The following is a 23312-nucleotide window of genomic DNA, read 5'->3' on the forward strand; positions in this document are numbered from 1 at the left end:
TTTAAGGGTGAATTTTATGGTATGTGAGTTAAAGCTCATAAAGCTCTTGTTAAAAAAGAAGCTCTTAGAAATAAGGATATTATTGTAAAAATAAAATTCAGCCAAAGTTTAAAGATAAATCAAGAAAATTTCCTAAAATGTAGAAAGAACAGGACATTGAAAATATGATACCAAAGATAAAAGATATAGAGAACCAAGTCAGGAGATCCAAGAGCTATTAGAAGTTTCAGAAAGAGAGAGAAAGCAGAGAACAGGAAACTAGCAAAGAAAGAATGTAAGACTTTCCCAGATGTGAAGAAAGACATATCAAGTATATAGAATAGGCTTAACTGAAAAGCAAGTGGAAAGAATAAAAACCCTCTAAACTAGACACAATCACTGTGACTCCTCAGAGTTACAAGAGAATGAGAGGATCCTATGGACCTCAAGATGGAAAAAAGAAGCTTATCTACAAAGGAACAAGAATGAGACTAGCACACGTTTCTTATGAGCAATGCTGAGCCAGAAGATAATGAAGCAATGCATTATTTTCAACCTAGAATTGTAGATCCAGATAAACCGTTATTAAACTTTGAGGGCAAGAAAAAGCCTTTTCAGAGATAAGAGAACTTTGCTTTCCACACATCTTTTCCGAGGAAGTTACTTGAGGGTGTCCAGCAAAACAAGGCAGTATAGCAAGAAAGAAAAATCAGGGATTTAGCGAAGCGGTGTTCCAATAGAGGAGAGCAATAAAAGGCGTTCCAGGCTGCTGACTGTGCAAAAAGGCCTAAAGAACAATCTGCCCATGATGGAACAGGGGAATGAAGGAGTTTGGTAGTAAAGTATTCAGGGAGGGGAAAAAAAAAAACCCAAAAAACCCCACAAATCAACTATACCTCAATTTAAAAAAAACAAACAACACAACACGGACTTCAAAGATAAGACGGTGTATTAGAAATTAGGAGAGTTTACAACTTTGATTAAAGCAGGGAATGCTCCTCCCCTGCCCCCTCAGAAAAAGCCCATACGCATTCTAGGACCCAAGTGTATTCTATGCATAAGGAAATGTAGTCATAGCTTGTACATTGGGTCTGTCATTAATAGTTACATAGTTTATAATGATACAAACACTTGACTAATTTTGAAGTTTCTAATCATGCTATAGAAAAAGCACATTAGACTAAATTATGGTTACAAAACAAAATATAAATGCTATCAATCTTGACCGGATGAAAATAAAAGTACAGATGATTTGGAAGATGAAAGGGGGAAATACGAAGTAGAGGAAAGGGTAAGGGGAACTAATATCCTCTGCTTAGAAGACGAAAGGCCATAGCATACCATCTGTAGTTGACAGAGCAAAGAAGAAAGTTTAAGTATGTAATGTAAGTTACAAAGATAACCAGCAAATGGGGAGGAAAAGTGCTTGAAGTCTTGTCTGCTTATGGACTATCTCACGATCTCTTTGTTGTGTGTTCCTTTCCCTTTTTAATTCCTTTTTGTCTTTCTGATGAAATGAGAAGAGGATTTAAACCGATGTGTTCATGCTACCCTCTGAACCTTTCGTACATTATTTACAAAACTCCGAAACCATCTTTTGTACACAAGATTCTGGCTCTCTTATGCCAACTGTTGAATTAACATTTGAAATTTTCCCTGACAGTGCTGCCCACCAACCAACAGTTTAATATTAGTAGAGTTGCCACCATTGTCTACATATTAGTATAAGTGCTTTTGCTATAATTTACACGCATTCTTGGAAAACTTGTTTTGCAAAATCACATACTAGTTATCAGGGCTCGTGATAAAAATAAATATCACTAGCAGGGCTTCCCTGGTGGCGCAGTGGTTGAGAGTCCGCCTGCTGATGCAGGGGACACGGGTTCGTGCCCCGGTCCGGGAAGATCCCACATGCCGCGGAGCGGCTGGGCCCGTGAGCCATGGCCGCTGAGCCTGCGCGTCCAGAGCCTGTGCTCTGCAACAGAAGAGGCCACAACAGTGAGAGGCCCGTGTACCGCAAACAAACAAACAAACAAAAATCACTAGCAGAAGCCCATTCAAAAATCGATACAAATTTATAATTAGAGCACTAAAGTAAACGATAAAAATACTAGCACAGTTAAAAAGATTGGCCAAATTTCTATAGATAAAGACTATAGATAAAGAAACGTTACTGCGTATATGGGACTTTATGTGAACAAAAGAGTTGAAGGTAGCTCACTGGAAGGTAATGTAAAGAGGAGCTGAGGCTGTTTGGTATGGAGGCAAAGGCAAAATGCACTAAAGGTCAGGGAGAACCAAACAGGAAGCACTTCCAAGACAGTGCACGTGGCCAAGCAGAGCCAAGAAGAACTAGGAATGTAATCAGTGCTCAGCTCCTCTTGTGGCTTGCAGAGTTCAGCTATGTTTGTTTATTTTGTGTTCAGCTGCTCTTATTTGGTGGCACAAAATGTTAAAATGAGAAAAAATGACAAATGAATAGATATTTTTGTGTAATATTAAAATTATTCATGTTTGCCAATTACGTGTGAGTTAATAAACCAGAGTTTTAACAGAACGTTATATTTAAATATTTTAATATACTTTGCCTTTATTATATTAGGAAAATGATTAAAAAGGAGAAAAATGAAATGCTGATATTTGATTTCTGGAAATACATGTCTTAAAACATAACTTTGAGGACTTCCCTTGTGACGCAGTGGTTAAGAATCCACCTGCCAATGCAGGGGACATGGGTTCGATCCCTGGTCCGGGAAGATCCCACATGCCGCGGAGCAACTAAGCCCATGCGCCACAACTACTGAGCCTGCGCTCTAGAGCCCATGTGCCACACTACTGAAGCCCATGTGCCTAGAGCCTGTGCTCCACAAGAGAAGCCACCGCAATGAGAAGCCCGTGCACCGCAACGAAGAGTAGCCCCCGCTTGCTGCAACTAGAGAAAACCTGCCTGCGCACAGCAGGGAAGACCCAATGCAGCCAAAAATAAATAAATTTATTAAAAAACATAAAACAAAGCCCCCCCCCCCAAAAAACATAGCTTTGTTTATTCACATTTCACACACTGGGTTTTCATTCGTGTTTTCAGGACAATGATGAATAAAAAACATGCAATGGGGCTTCCCTGGTGGCGCAGTGGTTGAGAGTCTACCACCAGTAGAAAGATGGTTACTTTCTACCATTAAGACACAATTTGGGGATTAAATCAAATCTAGCACTGACAGAATACATTTTTTTTTTAAGAAAATCAACAAAGCATCATGTATGTGTAGATATTTTAAATATATCTTACCAAGCCACAAAGCAGGTTCAGAAAGTTATAGTTTATCAAATGTATATAATAAATGGAAGAGCAAGTTCCATAATTGATTTGAATACAGTGGAATTCAATATTGTAAGGATCACAGACAATATAAATATATTAAATCCTTTTATTTTCCAGATATGTCCCCTTTCTCCCAAGAGATAATTCTATTTCAATAAGAGTTTCAAAATATACATAGAACTGATGGTTGTTAAAGTTTTGTGTTTGTTTCTTAACTAAATTGAAATCAGAAGCCCATTTCACTTCCTTAAAAACTATAAAAAAGAAAAAGAAAGCCTAATAGATTTTCTTACTTGAAAACTATTTTTCAAATTTCAAAATTGTCCCTTTTCAAAGAGTTGCTATGTATTACGCAGTTTTGATATAAAATAGCCCTTGTTTTTAGGACTTTAAAAAAATGTGTTGCAAAGCCTTCTTGGGTTGACATTTTAAAATCACCATGTAAATCTGCCTGACAAGGTTTTTTGGTTTTTCTTGGTAATATGAGATGTGAATAAATGTTCTATTACTTTTTCAACACCTGGTTCTAGTTGCTTGCAGTTTTAGTTGATATGAACTGAGAAGCTTTCTCAAGTTGTTAGCCTCACAGTGTAGCATTTTTGGTAGTCAGTCAGTTGATTTTGACTTGTTTTATGTAAGATTGTGATTAAATTTATATTTTAAAAATGTCACTAGCCTATATTTTAAAGCATTTGTGTGAAGTACTCTTTTACTAAATTCCAATTAACATGTTATGAATTTTTACCAAAAAAAACCCCTGCTTTCATGACATATATAAGGAAGTGTTAATGGCTTGTGTGTGTAAGAAAAAGGTATACAGAGGGGAACAGAATGGAGCAGCAAAAGGTATACAGAGGGGAACAGAATGGAGCAGCAAAAGGTATACAGAGGGGAACAGAATGGAGCAGCAAAGTGAATAATTGCTGATTCACAAGGTGGTGTTCTGTTGGCATTTCCTGTTATGAAATATATCCATTTGTTCCTTTGGATCTCATGCCTTATGTGGGAAGGCAGTGTTATGTAAATATGGTCACTGAGTCCAAGTCTGAGCTAGGAAAATTGCTAACTGTATAAAAAGTTTAATAACTATGTTTTGAATTGAAGACATTCTTTTTTTTAAAATATTTATTTACTTATTGGCTGTGTTGGGTCTTCGTTGCTGCGCTGGCTTCCTCTAGTTGTGGCGAGCGGGGGCTACTCCTCGTTGCAGTGCATGGACTTCTCATTGGGTGGCTTCTCTTGTTGTGGAGCACGGGCTCTAGGGCATGCAGTCTTCAGTATTTGTGGCACGTGGGCTCAGTAGTTGTGGCTCGTGAGCTCTAGAGCATAGGCTCAGTAGTTGTGGTGCACAGGCTTAGTTGCTCCACGACATGTGGGATCTTCCGGGACCAGGGCTCGAACCCAAGTCCTCTGCATTGGCAGGCGGATTCTTAACCACTGCGCCACCAGAGAAGTCCCTGAATTGAAGACATTCTTATCTTTAAATTGAACATATGGTTATTGCAGTCGAAATCTAAACAGACCTGGTGACTTTCTTGGATGATTTCCATTTCTTGAGGTCTCTCTAAAACACAGTTATGTTATGAATGGATTGTATGTATTCTGAGCCTTTCTTAAAAAATTTTTATTTATTTATTTTTTGCAGTACACAGGCCTCTCACTGTTGTGGCCTCTCCTGTTGCGGAGCACAGGCTCCAGATGCGCAGGCTCAGCGGCCATGGCTCACGGGCCCAGCCGCTCCGCGGCATGTGGGATCTTCCCGGACCGGGGTACGAACCCGTGTCCCCTGCGTCGGCAGGCGGACTCTCAACCACTGCGCCACCAGGGAAGCCCTATTCTGAGCCTTTTAAATTCCTCCTCCTTCAGTCCAGGAGATAAGGTTGGAGAGGTAGGCAATTACATATCACATAGAGCCTTTCATGGTTTCAGGACATTTTAGTTTTTGCCTTAGCAATACTTCCCACAATAATGATTAAGCAGTTGTTTGTATAATTGTTCTATGACTTTCTCTCTTGATACACAAAGCTCTGTGTGTCCAGGGACCACACTGCGTCACCTGCAGCACAGTGTATAAACAAATAAATGGAGCTCATGGCAATGTTAGATTTGAACACATTTCATGCGAAAGTTTGTTTTCATGTATTTAACGTTAATATTTAATATGTCAAGATGTTTTTGTGTAAATATATTGATCATCTGTGCAAAAGATCCCCACCTCCTAAGAAGAGAACGAGATGCAATGAGCTGAATTAATTAGGAGAGCATCCAGGAATCATTTGCCTTCTTTGTTTGTTGGCCATGAGGACAGATTTTTGTCTGATTTGTTCATGGGTTTATTCTTAGCAGTAAGAACAGTCCCTGGCACAGAAATATATGTTGAGCCAATGGATTGATAAAACTTAATGACACTCACAACTCAACAGGGAGAAAATAAACAACCTAAATAAATGAGCAAAAGATTTGAACAGACAAACTTCACCAAAAAAGATATAGGGTGGCAAATAAGCACTTGAAAAGACCAACATTATTAGTCATTAGAAAAATACAAATTAAAACCACAGTGAGTTGTTGCTAGATACCTGAAAGAATGGCTAAAACCAAAATAACTGGCAATACCAAGTGCTAGTGAGGATGTGAGGCAATAGAAATCTCATTTGTTGCTGGTGGGACAGCTCACTTTGGAACTTAGTTTGTCGGTTTCTTATAAAGTTAACCGTACACTTAGCATATGACCCAACAACCCTAGAAATTTACTTAAGAAAAATGAAACCATATGTCCACAGACACATACACACATAAAAAAAACAAAGATGTTTGTGAAGGCTTTATTCACAATTTCTTTCTTTCTTTTTTTTGGAAAATGTTGGTGGACTTTGATTTGTGAATCTTTTTCAATTTATTTTATTTATTTATTTTTTAAATTTTTATTGAAGTATAGTTGCTTTACAATGTTGTGTTAGCTTCTACTGCACAGCAAAATGAATCTGCCATACATATACATATATCCCCTCCGTTTTATTTCCCTCCCATTTAGGACACCACAGTGCATTAAGCAGAGTTCCCTGTGCTATACAGTATGTTCCCCTTTGTTGTCTATTTTATACATAGTATCAATAGTGTATATGGGTCAATCCCAATCTCCCAATTTCTCCCACCCCACCCCTTTCCCTCTTGGTATCCATACGTTTGTACTCTACATCTGTGTTGTCTATTTCTGCTTTGCAAATAAGGTCATCTATACCATTTTTCTAGATTCCACATATATGCGTTAATATGTGATATTTGTTTTTCTCTTTCTGATTTACTTCACTCTATGACACTTCCTAGGTCCATCCACATCTCTACAGATAACCCAATTTCGTTCCTTTTTATGGCTGAGTAGTATTCCATTGTATATACGTACCACATCTTCTTTATCCGTTTCTCTGTTGATGGACATTTCGGTTGCTTCCATGTCCTAGCTATTGTAAATAGTGCTGCTATGAACATTGGGGTGCATGTGTCTTTTTGAATTATGGTTTTCTCTGGGTATATAGCAAGTAGTGGGATTGCTGGGTCATATGGTAGTTCTATTTTTAGTTTTTTAAGGAACCTCCATACTGTTTTGCATAGTGGCTGTATCAATTTACTTTCCCACCAACAGTGTTAGAAGGTTCCCTTTTCTCCACACCCTCTCCAGCATTTATTGTTTGTAGATTTTTTGATGATGGCCATTCTTACCAGTGTGAGGTGATACCTCATTGTAGTTTTGATTTGTACAGGATAGAAAGCCCAGAGATAAACCCATGCGCCTATGGCCACCTAATCTATGACAAAGGAGGCAAAAATATACAGTGGAGAAAAGGCAGCCTCTTTAATAAGTGGTGCTGGGAAGACTGGACAGCTACATGTAAAAGAATGAAATTAGAACACTTCCTAACACCATACACAAGAATAAACTCATAATGGATTAAAGACCTAAATGTAAAGCCAGACACTGTGAAACTCTTAGAGGAAAACATAGGAAGAACACTCTTTGACATAAATTGCAGCAAGATCTTTTTTTGACCCACCTCCTAGAGAAATGGAAATAAAAACAAAAATAAACAAATGGGACCTAATGAAACTTCAAAGCTTTTGGACAGCAAAGGAAACCATAAACAAGACGAAAAGACAACCCTCAGAATGGAAGAAAATATTTGCAAACGAAGCAACTGACAAAGGATTAATCTCCAAAATATACAAGCAGCTTATGCAGTTCAGTATCAAAAAAACAGCCCAATCAAAAAATGGGTGGAAGACCTAAATACACATTTCTCCAAAGAAGACATACAGATGGCCAAAAAACACATGAAAAGATGCTCAGGATAAATAATTGTAATTTCTAAAAATTGGAAAAAAACTCAAATGATCATTAACCGGTGAATGGATAAATGGCTAAACAAACCATGGCACATTCATACAATGGATTACTACTCAGCAAGAAAATGGTGCAAAATACCTATATAAGCAACAACATGAATGAACATCAAATACCTTATGCTAAAGTGAAAGAAGCCAGACTCAAAAGGCTACATACTATATGATTCCATTTATAGAACATTCTGGAAAGGCAAAACTATGGGACAGAAGCCAGATAAATGCAGATAAGTGTTCACCAAGGGCTGGGGGTGGGAAAAGAGAATTGACTACAAAGGGGGAACTTATTGGAGTAATGGAAATATTCTATATTTTGATTGTGACAGTGCTTACCCAACTACATGCATTTGTCAAAATTCATAGAACTGATTTGAGAACACCCTGAACCAGAAAAGGATGAATTTTACTGTATGTAAATTATACCTTAATCAACTTGACTCAAAACCGAGCAGAGAAAGGGTTAATGAGGCTCTTCTCTATTAGTACTTAAGCAAGCAAATCATTAGCTTGCTGCTTGAGAATCGGGAATGAACAATGCTTTGCCGAGGGACCAAAGAAACTAGTGACACTCAGCTCCCTGCTCATCATTCCCACTGTTTTTATTCTTTACATGCTCGCCCTGATAAACAGGTAATAAGGCACTTCAAAATCCTTAATCTCTTCAAAATATGTAATGAAAAGATAGAATATGTTGCAGGCTTATAAGTTGCTTGAAACAAGGTCTTTATTTTTTGTGTATTATAGTCTGTAGCAAAACCATTAATTGACAGATGCCATTTAGCACCATGTAAGACACTGAACTCTCACTTATTTGCTACTCCGTAGAGTTGCTGTGAAAATCAAGAGGACATACTTGCACTGTATAAACGATAAAGTGCTAAATAAATACAGGTGGTCTCATTGCCAAATATTAACAAACTAGACATAACAAACAAACTGGGATTTCAGGCATCAGAGAGTAAACCACAGACAGGGTGTAGGTAAGATGTAAAGGAAAGAATTACTTGACTTGCATCTATGTTTGGCCCCATTGCCATCTTCGTGCCCAATGAGGAGAATCTGTGGTTTTCAGGAGTTCCGTCCATAGCATTGATGAATGGCAGGAGTGAAATTTGACGTATTAGAGTGGGAAGCGACTAAATGGAAGGACTGCTATAGGCAAAAGTTGGACTTAGAAGCTCTGAAAGAGTGAATCTTCAACAGGTGGTTTTTTGTTTGTTTTTGTTTGTTTTTTGTTTGTTTTTGGTACTCCAGTCTTCTGTGAAGTGGGGGTCTCGTTCTAGATAGAGGTGACCATCGTAGTAAATGTACTGTGTCACCCATACCAAACCATTTCTTCTGATATCTCGTCTTCCAGGGTTTTTGCCACTCTAGTTCTCCATACATTTTTGTTCCATAAACAGCCAGCTTTTATGCTCATGAATATTCTCAGGAACCCACGGATATCAGTGATAAAATTTTAGCTATAGTCATAACAGATTTCTCCTTTATAGACATACGTACACAATTAGAAACCTTGCTTTTTTGCCTCTTAGATTGCAATATCATTTGTCTTGGAGAGGTACTCCATGTTGAGTTCAAGAAATATTTATTCGTATGACTTTTGATAACTTATTTATGGGGTATTTCAGAATTATGAAATGAATTCTACTAGCAATATGGCTTTGGCAAGATCACTTAACGTGTTTTCTTGCTTGCAAAACGCAGTTAATAGTTTCAACTTTGCTGTTGTCACCATGTTGTTTTAAGAGTCACAGTAGCTTAGGCAAGCTTGCAGTTTACTCTGAAGTTTTGTGCTGATGTAAGGCAATAGTATTTTTTATTTTATTTTATTTATTTATTTATCTATTTATTTTTGGCTGCGTTGGGTCTTTGTTGCTGCGCGCAAGCTTTCTCTAGTTGTGGTGAGCGGGGGCTACTCTTCGTTGTGGTGCATGGGCTTATTGCGGTGGCTTATCTTGTAGTGGAGCATGGGCTCTAGGCATGCGGGCTTCAGTAGTTGTGGCTCGCAGGCTCTAGAGCACAGGCTCGGCAGTTGTGGTGCACGGGCTCAGTTGCTCTGCGGCATGTGGGATCTTCCCAGACCAGGGATCGAACCCATGTCTCCTGCATTGGCAGGTGGATTCTTAACCACTGTGCCACCAGGGAAGCCCTGCAGTAGTATTATTAATGGCATTCTCTTCATTATTTTTACCACTCCCAGAAGAGGGTACACTGATAAATTGTATGTTTTTCCAGGGAGAGTCACTCCGGGACAGCTCATGTCCTATATTCATCTCTTCAAGAACAACCTCAAAGCTCTAGGGAATCACTGTGGGCTCCTACAGCTTGGGCTGGCCACTGTTCAAACTCTGAAACACCCGCAGACTGCCAAGTGGGACAACTTTCTGGCTTTTGAAAGACTCCTTCTCCAGGTATGTTGCTCTGGGAGCTTCTTGGGATATTAATAATTAAAGTTTTTAATTCCAGGGAAAAACTGATATTTATTATAATCTTAGTAATAAATCATATTGTTGACATATGCCCTATATCATATTTTCTTAAGTGCCCCCAATTTAAAACTCAAGTAGCAGTTTTTTTCTGTATCTACTTTTTTTTTTTTTTTTGACAGTAACGTCTTTGGCTTCTCATTCAATACTTTAGAATGTTTTTTGAGTATTTGACTAAACTTTGAAGATCTCTTTTCAGTTTTATGCCATTTGGGCCTTTCTTGATCTTCATGGCATCTTTATTTAATCCTTGCTACTTTTCCTGTAGAATATTGCTACTGTTTACATTTCTTATGACACTACTTTCTAATCCTTAAACAACATATAGCATGTGGCTTAAAATGATGCTTATAATAGACGAAAGGGAGGCAAACTCCATTTGTAATTTTCTTTTTTTTTTTAAAGTATTAGCTTATTTATTTATTTATTTATTTGGATGCTCTGGGACTTAGTTGTGGCACATGGGATCTTCCTTGCCACATGTGGGATCTTTAGTTGTGGCGTGCGGGATCTTTTTTTAGTTGCAGCATGCGGGATCTTAGTTGCGGCATGTGGGATCTAGTTTCCTGACCAGGGATCGAACCGGGGCCCCCTGCATTGGGAGGGTGGAGTCGTAACCCCTGGACCACCAGGGAAGTCCTCATTTGTAATTTTCATGAAGAGAGATGTATGTGGAGTAGGACCTTTTCACTATTGATAAAATATTTTCAGGGGAAACTTTTAAGAAGATGTATTTTTAAAAATTATAAAGTATTTCAAACACATAAAATAATATGACAAATATTTATGTACCTTACATATAGATTCAATATAATTTACTAGTTTTTTATGTTTACTTTATATCCTTTTTCATTAAAGAAATAAAACTAGACATAAAGTTGAAGCATCTCTGACACTATACCCTTTTTCTGCTCTGATTCTCCTTTTTCCTTTCCCAGAGGTAATCACAAGCTTGATTCCTTGTTTCTATATGTTTATTAAGTATTTATTTTTCCATGAATAATACAGAGTATTATGCTACGGGTTTTACTTTTTATGTAAGTGATATCACATTATAAGTATCCCTAAACAACCTGCTTTTCCCTCTCAGCCTTCTGTTTTAAGATAATCCAAATTGACATGTATAGATTTAATTGTATAAATATTCAATTTATGGAACCCATATTGATGTATAATTAGACTGTTCCATATTTGTGTGTGTGTGTGTGTGTGTGTGGTTTGAAAGAATGAGATGAATATCCTGGAACTTGTCTTCTGGTCCACATGTGAGAGAGTGTCTCTAGGGCATATACCTTGGAGAGGATTGTTATTTTGTTGACCATGCATATTGTTGAGTTTACTAAATATCACCAAACTGATCATCAAAGACGTTGAACTAGTTGACCCTTCTGCTAGGACTGGATGACAGTTTGTTTCCCAGCATAGTGTCCAGCACTCAGTATTATCAAATTTAAACATTTTTTTATAATGGGTCAATACTATCTTTGTATAAATTGGCATTTCTCTGGCTACTGATGAGGCTGAGCACCTTCTGTAGTATTTATTAGCTATTCAGTTTTCCTCTTCTGTCAATTGCTCATTTTTATACTTATTTATCTATTTAGGTAACAGAAAAAACTGTTTTATGTCATGCAAATACTTCTCCCAGACTGTGGTTTGGATTTTAAATTTAATTCCTATATGTTTTGTTGTACAAAATTTTTGCATTTGATGTACTCTAGTTAATGAATATTATCTTTTATAGCTTATTCTTATTTATGTTTTATATTAGAAATCTTTTTGTACCCCTAATTTCTAAACATATTGTTCAGTATTTTCCACTAAAAGTTAATTTTTGACATTTGAATTTTTATTTATTTATTTATTTATTTATTTATTTAACATCTTTATTGGAGTATAATTGCTTTACAATGGTGTGTTAGTTTCTGCTTATAATAAAGTGAATCAGTTATACATATACATATATCCCCATATCTCCTCCCTCTTGCATCTCCCTCCCACCCTCCCTGACATTTGAATTTTTAATCCACCTGGAATTTATCTTTGTTTATATTATTGGGATCTCATTTTCTTTTCTTCCATATGGATAGCCTATTCTCCCCATACCATTTATGAAATATTCCATTGTGCTGTAGATTACTTACCTAACAGTCATTTCCCTTTTTCTCATGTTGGCAGAATACCAGTTTTGTTCCAGTGTCCACTCTTTTCCCACATGATTCAGGCAAATCCTGATTGGTCTCAGACTATATTAATATTCTCATCTCCTCACCTAATGATTGGTTTAGCAGTTCTAGCCTAAGAGAGGCAAAGCGAAGTTTGCTGGAGGTGCTTCTAAGAAAAATTTTCTTTTGCCCATGTAGAAAAATACATAATGAAGAAACAAGCTCCTTTTTCTTGATATATGTTTGTGACACTGAGTATTTTGTAATAATGAAGGGAGCTCGCTGAGATCCTGAAAAAGATAAACAGAACCTAAATCCTTAAAGATGACTTTGAGTCTTACCTCAGAATATCTTGTTCTGTGAGATGATGATTCTTCTCATTGTTTAAGCCATTTTAGTTGGTTTTCTGTTATTTGGAACCAAAAGATACTCATCCATTTCTCAATGATACATGATACACTAAGATCTCATATAAAAATAGGTTTGTATCTCACTTTCTAGTCTGTTTCAGTGGTCAGTTTATCCATCACAGAATTAATACCACAGTGTTAAAATTAACATGTCCAGTTTTATGCCTTTCTCTATAAAAGAAACTTACTAGATTTTTTATGGGTATTTTAATGATTTTAATACCAGTTGTAAATTGAATTTTCTAATTGCTCATTGCTGGTGTATTGGAATACTCTTGGCTTGACTTTTGACTGGTGATCACTTGTCCAACAACCTTGCATTTTGTATTAATATTTGTTTTCCTATTTCTTGTTGTGATTCATTGGTTGTCCTGTATTTCCTCTACAGGCAATAATATTATCTGCGAATAATGGCTGTTTTGTTACTTCCTTTCCACATTTCATACCACTTTCTTTTTTAGTGCACTGACCAGGCATACTAGAACCCTACTCAACAGAGGCAATGAAAATAGGCATTTTCATCTTATTCCTGACTTTAAACACAATGTTCTAAAATTTTACCATTAAATATTATGTTTTGTTTTATTTTTAATCAGGCTAGGGAAGTTCCTTCTTAATCTTATTTTGCTGAATTGTTGTTGTTGTTATTGCTGTTTTTATCCTGCCTGAGTGTTGAATTTCACTTAATACAGATTCTGAAATTTTTTAGATGAATATATATATATGGTTTTTCTCCCATAATCTGTTAATGTGGTGAATTGTATTTATAGTTTTTAAAATAATCATTACTGCATTCCTGGGATAAGTTTAACTTGATCCTACACACACACACACACACACACACACACACACACACACACACACACTGCTAGATTTAGTTTACTAATATTTTATTTACGCATTTGCATTTATGCTTGTAGGTGAGATTACCTTATAATTTTTCTTCATTGTGCTGATGTTGTCCAGTTTCGCAACAAAGCTTACAGTAGTTAGGTAAAATCAGAGTGAGTTTCATTTTTTGTATTCTTTGGAGCTATTTGTATAAGAAAGGAATTTTCAGTTGCTTAAAAGTGAAATATGCCTAAATTTAGAATCATGTGGACCTGCCGTGTTGTTGTTAGACTTAGATTTGTACTTCCAATTTGATTACTTAAGTGTTTATAGATCTATTTAATTCTCTGTTTTTTCTTGAGATTATTTTGGTAGTTTATATTCGTTTAAATCCATTCATCTATATTTTCAAATTGGCATAAATTTATTTATAGAATTCTCTTAAAATTTTTAAATCTCTTTTGAATATATAGTTGTAATTCCTTTTTTCAATACCTGGTATTTTTATTGCAAAATTAACTCTCCTTTTGATTTTGGTTCATATTAGCAGAATTTTATTAGTCATTCCAAAGAATCAGCTTTAGTTTTTTATTTTGATATACTCATTTGTGCTCTGTTTTATTTTTCATTAATTTCTGTTTTTATCTTATTTCCTTTCTTCTGTATTCTTTGGTTTTACTCTGTTGTTCTTTTTTTAACTTCCTATTTTCAAATAATGTATTAAAGATTATGAATTTCCCTCTAAATGCTGCTGTACCTTAGTCCAAAAGTTTGACTGTCTTTGTTGTTATTCAGTTCTAAATATTTCACAATTTCTATTATGATTTTCCCTTTGATTTATTTATTATTTAAATTGCATGATATTTTTTAAGTTTATAAATATATGAGGTCTTTTTTTTTTTTTTTTTTTTTTTTTGCTTTACGCGGGCCTCTCACTGTTGTGGCCTCTCCCATCGCGGAGCATACGCTCCGGATGCGCAGGCTCAGTGGCCATGGCTCACGGGCCCAGCCGCTCTGCAACATGTGGGATCTTCCTGGACTGGGGCACGAACCCATGTCCTCTGCATTGGCAGGCGGACTCTCAACCACTGTGCCACCAGGGAAGCCCTATATGAGGTCTTTTAAAAAAACTTACTTTTACTTGATTATTATATTGTGGTCAGAGAATGTGTTTTGAATGATATAATCTCCTTATTTATGTGACTTCCTTTGTATGTGATTCATTTCTCTAAATGGTCCACATATTATACTCAAAAAGAATGTTTATTCTCTAATTGTTTTATGTAACGTTCCATAAATGTCCCTTAGCTTACAGTAATCATATATAATATATTAAAATATATATTATTATAATATAAATAATTCAAATAAATATAAATGATTCAAGATACATTTAAAAAAAATTCTTTATCTCCTTACTTACTAGCTTCTGACAGAAGTGTTTTCAAGTTTCCCACTATGATTGTGGATTTATCAATTATTCCTTATATTTTTTCTGTAACTATATCTATCTATATCACCTATATCTATATCTACTTATTAAAAACCAGGTCACAATTCTAATGTAATACCACAGGGTTCATTCTAGTTTTCTCCCTTTCCTTATCTATAAATCCCTTCTGTAGGTAACCAGTCTCCATTAGCACTGCTGCCCCTCTCACAGGTGCCTTCCTCACCTCACCTGGGCATGTCTTCCTGCTCCAGGCTATGGCCAGGCCCACAAGGATGTTTTTTTTTACTTCACACAAAGGTGCCCCTATAGAAACCTCTCCACATGAATGCCCTTCCCACCTCACTCAGGCTCTGACCTCTAGTGCTGTGCTGCCTGGCCTCCATCTCTTGTATGGGTGCCCTCCTCACCCCTCTCAGGCTTCAGGACCCCACACCAAGCCCCGCTGCTGCTCCCATGGCACAGATGCCCTCTTCCCTCTGTAGGCTTGAACATCCCATGCCAGAATATTGCCATTGCCACTCCCCTGTTTGCATGTTCTCACCTCCCTGCTCAGGCTCTGACACTCTATCTTGGGAGATTGCTGTCCTCCAACCTCCCCATGGATGCCTGTCTCACCTCCTTTGGTTCTGACAACCTGTGTGGGGCTGCTGCTTCATTCCCCTCCCTTCTCTGCCCACCCCACTCCCCCACAGAGATTCCCTACTCATCTCACAGGGACTTTGGTCACCATTTAGACACACCCCTCATCTTGCTCAGGTTCTGAAACCCTGCACTGGGTCTTCACTGCCACCAGCCTCTGTGAGGTTCTTTTCTGCCACTTTGGGTTCCAACAACCCCTGCTTAGCTCTGCCACCCACTATGCGAAGATGCCCTCCTCACCCTCTTTTGATGCTGACACCCTGCACTGGGATGCCCCTGCTTCCCGCCATGCACTCCCTTGGGCTCTGGCAACCTGCTCTAGGCCACTGCTACAACCTCCCTCCCTCCTCCTGCCCTGCCACCAGGACAACCTCTTCACCCCTGCCCACCACTGACACCCTGCAAGGTGAATCTCTAGCAGCAAAATCTAACAACAGTGTTTCAAAACAAGGCACAGCAGTTTTCTCCCAAGAATGATAATCCTTCAACTCACCAGAGATTTCTGAAGAAACATGACACAGTATTAATTCTATGGCATCTTATATTTATAATTAATTTTTGGAATCCTTTTCCATGTTAGACTGCCTCAGATGTGACCACGGTACTTGGTGTGCTTCTCTCAGCAAGTGGAGAAGGAATAAAAAGACAGGGAAAAAGAAGTAACATTTAAAATGCTAAAACCTCACTTTTATCATAATTGCACATTACCCTGACCAGCACTGTGTTCTCAGTCATTTCTGGGTCCTTATAAGTTAGTGTTTTTGCACAGGCGAACTTATACACCAGCCATAGCAATTGCTCTTTGTTTATGAACAGGCTTATTTTATCTAGTATACACTCACCCATTATTGTAATGAGTCATAATATGTGCTGAGTTGCCCTATTTACAGACTTCGGTATGAAAGTAGAGCATCTGAGTTTATTTGGAGCGTGAAGACAATGTCTAGATTTTTCCTATGGGCTTGAGAGCCACCTAATGCAAATCTCAGCCAGCGCTGAGAGCTGTGTATTTCTTTGGAGACTCATTTCCACCACTCTCTCCCCAGCCTCCGTCACTGAACCTCAGTGTTGACTTCATGGCCTAAGTAACCCTGTAGACAACCTTGGTAAAGAAAAAGAAATTGGTCTTGGAAATGTATAATTAAACACAGGTTACTGCACTCCTTCTGCTCACTGCCATCTCCTGGCTCATTGGTTCTGGCGATTTAATGACTAGTCAGCAAGAGATCTGGGTACTATTCATAAGACTTATGTTTGACTCAGGCCCTGGAATATGACAGAAAGATAATACTGTGTGCTCAAAAGATAAACTTTTTGGATTATTATTGGGAAAAATCTAATAATTATTTGCAGTGAATGTTTTTAAAAACCAAAGGGGATAAAGCATCTTCTCAATTCCTTTTTCTCTCCATTTTCATCAAGGTCCAATATCACAGTCTGTGTTTTAGGCATTCAGCACATATGTGCTAATTAACAAGTAATTCTGTTTCTATTTCAAGTTAAAAAATGTAGAAACGAAGTTGAACCTGAACGTGGCTGCATCTATGATTCTATTAATGAATGTATTCACTTGTAAAAGTAGGTTTTCTTTTTTTTTTTTCCGGAACGCGGGCCTCTCACTGTTGTGGCCTCTCCTGTTGCGGAGCACAGGCTCCGGACGCACAGGCTCAGCGGCCATGGCTCACGGGCCCAGCCACTCTGCGGCATGTGGGATCTTCCCAGACAGGGGCATGAACCCGTGTCCCCTGCATTGGCAGGCGGACTCTCAACCACTGCGCCACCAGGGAAACCCTGCTTTTCTTTTAATCAAAGTACGGATTTACTTAATTTTGTGGTAGCCTTTGAAGAATTCTTTTTTATTACTATAAAAAAAAAAGAAAGTTTGATTTAGCTTCCTCATCTAAATGGGAATAAAGTGCCTACATCATAGTGTTATTGTCAGGATTGGATGAGATTACATATGTATATCACTAAGTACAGTGCTTGACATCTAGTAAATGCTCAATAAATAGTAGTCATTATTTATTCTTTTAGCTGAGCCAAAAATATTGCAAATGCCAATTTACTTTATGCAAGTAATAGTTTTAATATATTCTCAACTAGATTTTGTTTTTCTAAATTAAAATTTACTGAGGAAGAATGAGACTGTTACATAGAAAACTGTTACTGTCTTTTTTTACTTACTATTTGATGATGTTTAACAGTATTTTTCTTAAATCCAGATTTAAATCTCATTGTTTCTACATTGTATATCTGATGTTTTTATGCTAATTGTTTCAAAGAAAAACTTTTATTGACAATAATTTATTGGTGGTTATAAAATGATAGCAAACTATGTAGTAGAGGAAGCAGCTGTGTTTATACTTTCTAAAAAACATACTTTATAAATATATATGTAGTATCTATCTCCAGTTTTTTTTTAGGTAGAATTTACATTTCTAAATAAAAAAATCCAACTTGGAAAATGACTTTTTAAATTAAAAAAAATTTTTTTTTGCTGCATTGGGTCTTTGTTGCTATGAGCAGGCTTTCTCTAGTTGTGGCAAGCAGGGGCTCCTTGTCATTGCGGTGCACTGGCGTCTCATTGTGGTGGCTTTGCTTGTTGCAGAGCACAGGCTCTAGCCATGCGGATTTCAGTAGTTGCAGCACGTGGGCTCAGTAGTTGCGGCACACAGGCCCTAGAGCGCGCAGGCTTCAGTAGTTGTGGCCCGCAGGCTATAGAGCGCAGGCTCAGTAGTTGTGTTGCACAGGCTTAGTTACTCCGTGGCATGTGGGATCTTCCTGGACCAGAGCTCAAACCCGTGTCCCCTGCACTGGCAGGCGGATTCTTAACCACTGTGCCACCAGGGAAGTCTGGAAAATGACGTTTAAATAAAATATAAATGATTTATAGAGCCACTCACGATTTTCCAGGTAAATGTTGCTTTAGTTTTAAATGTTATCTGTCTTTGCAATGAAAAGTCGGCACAGCATTTTATCAGTTGCCAAAGCAGTTTTTAATAGGTAGATTTAGTTTTCTTTATGAGATACTAAACTTCAGAGTAGCTCTTCTGTACAGATCAAGTTTAACTAAACTAAATGACAGTACGTCTGCTTGTCCTATAGCAAATTGGTGGGTTTTACCTTCTCAGTCCTCTAGAGCTTCTGTTAGGTCCCAAGCCAGACGGCTAGGCTTGGAAATGTAATGGCTCATTTTAGGTCTGTTCCTGACTTCACCAACACCCTGGGAGGTCCTGATTTGTCACTTGCAAAAGTGCTGGTGATATTATTTGGATGAAGAGTGAGGGAAGAGGTAAAAAAAGGTGATCCCTAAAGTCAGACCTGAGTGTTGTTTACAGTTACAGATTTTTCATAGGATTTTTGCTGAGAAGGAAAATTGTGGAGCATGTTAAAAGAAAATCTCTTGTTTCTTTATGCTCTACTCTTAACACTTCTGACACCAAATGTGTAGGGGTTTTTCCCACACCAAGCAATCCTCCAGCCCACTACTGGGTGTCACACCCACTGGGTATCCTGTAATTCAGTTATGAGTAACTAAATGGAGTTAGCACAGACCCCGCAGGTTATGGGCTAAGTCCCACAAGACTGCCCCCCACTTTAGACATCAGTTGCAAGTCTGGGCCTCTCATACTTCTGACCAACCTGCTTTCAATTAGGGTTCCCACGACCCCCTCTTTGGGTTCCATAATTTGCCATAATGGCTCACAAAACTCAGGGAAACATTTATATTTTTATTTATTTATTTTTCAACACTTTATTTTTTATTTTTTTAACATCTTTATTGGAGTATCATTGCTTTACAATGTTGTGTTAGTTTCTGCTGTATAAGAAAGTGAATCAGCTATACATATACATATATCCTCATATCCCCTCCCTCTTGTGTCTCCCTCCCTCCCACCCTCCCTATCCCACCCCTCTAGGTGGTCACAGAGCACCGAGCTGGTCTCCCTGTGCTATGTGGCTGCTTCCCACTAGCTATCTATTTTACATTTGGTAGTGTATATATGTCCATGCCCTCTCTCACTTCGTCCCAGCTTACCCTTCCTGAAACCTTTATTTAAGTTTCAGCTTATTAGAACTCGGGTGAGGTCTGAAAGTGTCCTAAGAGCAGGAGCTTCTGTTCCCATGGAATTGGGGTGTCCCACCCTCCCAGCACATGGATATGTTTACCAGCCCCAAAGCTCTCTATACTTTAGGGATTTTTATGGAGGCTTCATCTCGTAGACATGATTAATTATTAACTCAGTCTCTAGCCCTTCTCCCATTCCTGGAGGATGGGGCAGGGTGGGTGAATCTGAAAGTCCAAGCTTCTATTCTTGGCTTGGTCTCTCTGGTGACCAGCCCCTATCCAGGAGCTACCCAGGAACCCACCAAGAATCACCTCATTAGAACAAAAGATGCTCCTGTCATCCAGGAAATTCCAAGGGATTTAGGAGTTCTGTGTACCAGGAATCAGGGTCCAAGACAAAATATTAGAACAAAAGATGCTCCTTGTTGCTCAGGAAAATACAAGGGTTTTAGGAGCTATGTGCCAGGAACTGGGGACAGAGACCAAATATATGTTTCTTACTATGTCACAGTGGTTTTCACAGTATTACATCAAATTTACTGCAAAGGCCATTTATCAGAGGAGAACATCCCCCAGCCCGCCACCGATTTCCACCAAGAGAGGTTTTCCTAGGCATGCTCTTGGTCTGTCACTGATCCTTTATTCCCTCCTCTCTTACAGAGAGGGTGTTTTATCCAGTTGGCAAGCTCGGGACAAATGAATGGGCTGAACTCTGTCTTTTCTCCTCTTGGGAGGGGCCCTGCGTGTGGAGCGCACTGTGGGGCTCAGCGCTTTCAGAATCAGAATCTGCCCTCATTGGCTGGCAGCCTGTTCTTTCTCCACCCTTCTTATTCTTTATAGCAAGCTGGCAGCAGCTTGTTTTGAATGAAATGTCTTCAATATTTTTGGAAAAAGGTTAAATGGGGGTTTATCAGTTGCCTCTTTGGACATTTGTATTAAACAGTTGTATACAAAGAGAGGTAGGAGTGAACCTAATACAGAAGAAAACTTCTTTTTGATTGAGCTGAAAATAGTTAAAGTCATTTTCCATTCTGAAAAGAAAAGGGGCAGCTTTGGCTTGAAGAATACTACCATTTCTTATTGATTCTAAAATATCCATTTTTTCACATTTTCACATTTCTGAAACTGGGGTGCATCTTGGAATCAGTGGCATTTCTCACTCTAAGTGCAGTATTTTTTTCTCTTGCTGGGGTGTGCTCTAATCAGTTGTGTCTTCCAGTCAATGAAATGGGGTTTTGAAAGTAGGAAGTGGATGAAAATTTCCCCAGATCTTGGGTCAGACTTAGTATTTTCCTGACTGTTCTTTTGCCATTGTGTTAAAATAGTGGCATTTGAGTGGCATATTGTCTTCACCGGCCGTGAGTATGATAAAAGATTTGTCACTTGGGATATTCATCTGACTGGAGCACCTTTCATAAGTTAAGAAGGCGGTCTTTCTTTTAGGCAATTTTGTGACTATTAGACTATGCTGTGAATACATCATGATAATTTAAGTAATACTGAAATTTCCCCTAAATTGCCCTAGGACCAAGGAATACATGCTTTGGGGATGATCTCTTAGGCTGGCGCTATTAAGTCTTAGGTTAAGATTTTTATGAGTGGATTCTCAGTAGCTTAAGAATGTGTTGACTTAACTTGGGTCCCTATAGTGAAATATAAGTTGTGTAATATTTAAAATATAATACTAATTTACGATACTAATGTACAAATATTTAATTATTAAATTTGCTTATTTCTTTTACTTGTTTTGTATATAACTCATTTTGATTAAAAATGTATAATAAGGCATTTTATTTACAACTGCTGATTTCTGATTTGGAACTAAAATTTAGTTAGAACAATATACCTGAAATTAGTTAACTTTATTTAAGAAATATATACACCCAGAAGCACTATTTAGAACAAGTGAAAAAAAATAATTTTTGAATACAAAGGCTATACTTGTCTTTCAACTTCTCTAACAATTTGCTTTGTAACAATCTTCTTTTTTCTATCGATGGCCCTAGGGCCTCTTTCTTCCTGGTTTTGGAGTGTTCCACATTATTCCTAGCTGTTAAGTATTAATAATTCCAGTAGTAGTGTTATAGATCTCCCCTTCCTGAGGTTGGACACACACACACACACACAGACACACACAGACACACACACACACACACACACATATACACATATTCTTTCTTCCTCTCCCATGTGTAGCAGGCCTAAATAAAGAAAACTAGAGCTAAAGCAACTTGATTCTGACAAATAGGGAAACTTGGGGCTTTAACAATTGTTAATCCCTCTTATTAGAATGTTATTTTCCAGTTCTTCTCATGGATGGTCAGGTCAAAACTGAAATGCCATCTCCTCAGGGCAGCCTTCCCTGAATAGCTTTCCTCATCACTTTGTTTTATATTTGCTTTTCATTTTCTGACGTTATTTTGTTTACATAGTCATTGTCTCCCTCTGCTAGATTATAAGACAGTTGAAACTGGGGACCTTGTTGACCTGATTCAGGTATTCGAATATGTCCCAGAATACAGAATCTTCATTTTCACACTTACAGTAGCAGGCTTTACTGCCTGCCTGTGGGAATTTGAGAGGTTTGTTATAAACATGGAGTTTACTTCCCATTGATTGGCTTGCAATAAATGGATAAAGATTTGAGTGGTTTACGTGAGTCTAAAGGGATGTCTTGTTTATGGCCTTTAGGGCAGAGGCTTAATGTTCTCACCACCTGGTGTCACCTTTTTACATAGTACATGTTTTGTACACCCAAAAGGACAGTGATTTCGCAGTTAGCCTTGCAGCTCGATGTGACCAGGCTCTGGTGAGTGAGACATGAGTAGGACTGATGTGGGCCACCTTCAGGCTGTGCACTGAAAGGAGAGGTATGTGCCTTTCCTCTTCCCCTTTCTGTGTGTTGAATTGCAGCCAGAATGGCAAGAATGGGAGTAGCTGACTTGAATTATGAGAGGAAGCTATGTGTTGAAGATATTTGAATGGAAGGATGGAAGAACCATAGTTGGTTCGCTGGACCACTGACCTGGTCTTTATGTGAGTGACAAATATATTCCTATTTTGTTTAAGTCACTATAATTTTGAGCCTCTGTGATAGCAGCCGCACATTCCAATTAACATGGCCATCTTTTACTGCAGTTTTCATCACAGAAGTTTGTAGTGTAAGTCTTGTAATTCTGATAATTTATGATCTTGGGGAAGTTATCAAAATAATGGATTGTCTTGATGTTTGCACTCTTAAACATCACTAGATTCTGGGATATTTGGTAATAGTGTAGGAGATATAACTTATTTTAATGCAACACTAAATTATTAGAGTTTAAAAAATTTTTCCACAGATATTTATGGGAAAAAGTTCCAGATGAAGGACATTTGGAATTAAAGAGATCTGAGTAGCCTAATATGTTGGTTCTTCAGGGGCTCATGTGATTATACCCTTTTGAGGTATTAACTCTACCCCTTTTTCCCCCACAGTTCAGAACACCTGGGGAGACACTGTCTCATCTGTAGATAGAATAAACTTTTCTAGTCCTCAGAAATATAAATCATCTCTTCAT

The 23312-nt window shown here is 37.9% G+C and overlaps 1 protein-coding gene across 1 annotated transcript in view; it reads left to right on the forward strand.

The window, feature by feature from the left end:
• SCFD2 (sec1 family domain containing 2) overlaps nucleotides 1-23312 on the forward strand; it is a 395999-nt gene that overhangs the window by 59587 nt on the left and 313100 nt on the right. Inside the window, exon 4 of the mRNA XM_029234649.1 lies at nucleotides 9938-10113. Within this exon, the coding sequence (XP_029090482.1) occupies nucleotides 9938-10113 (176 nt within the window). The remainder of the gene's footprint in view (nucleotides 1-9937; nucleotides 10114-23312) is intronic.

The sequence above is a fragment of the Monodon monoceros genome, unplaced genomic scaffold, assembly GCF_005190385.1.
Source record: "Monodon monoceros isolate NGI ecotype Baffin Bay Population unplaced genomic scaffold, NGI_Narwhal_1 Super_Scaffold_20, whole genome shotgun sequence".
Taxonomy (NCBI): domain Eukaryota; kingdom Metazoa; phylum Chordata; class Mammalia; order Artiodactyla; family Monodontidae; genus Monodon; species Monodon monoceros.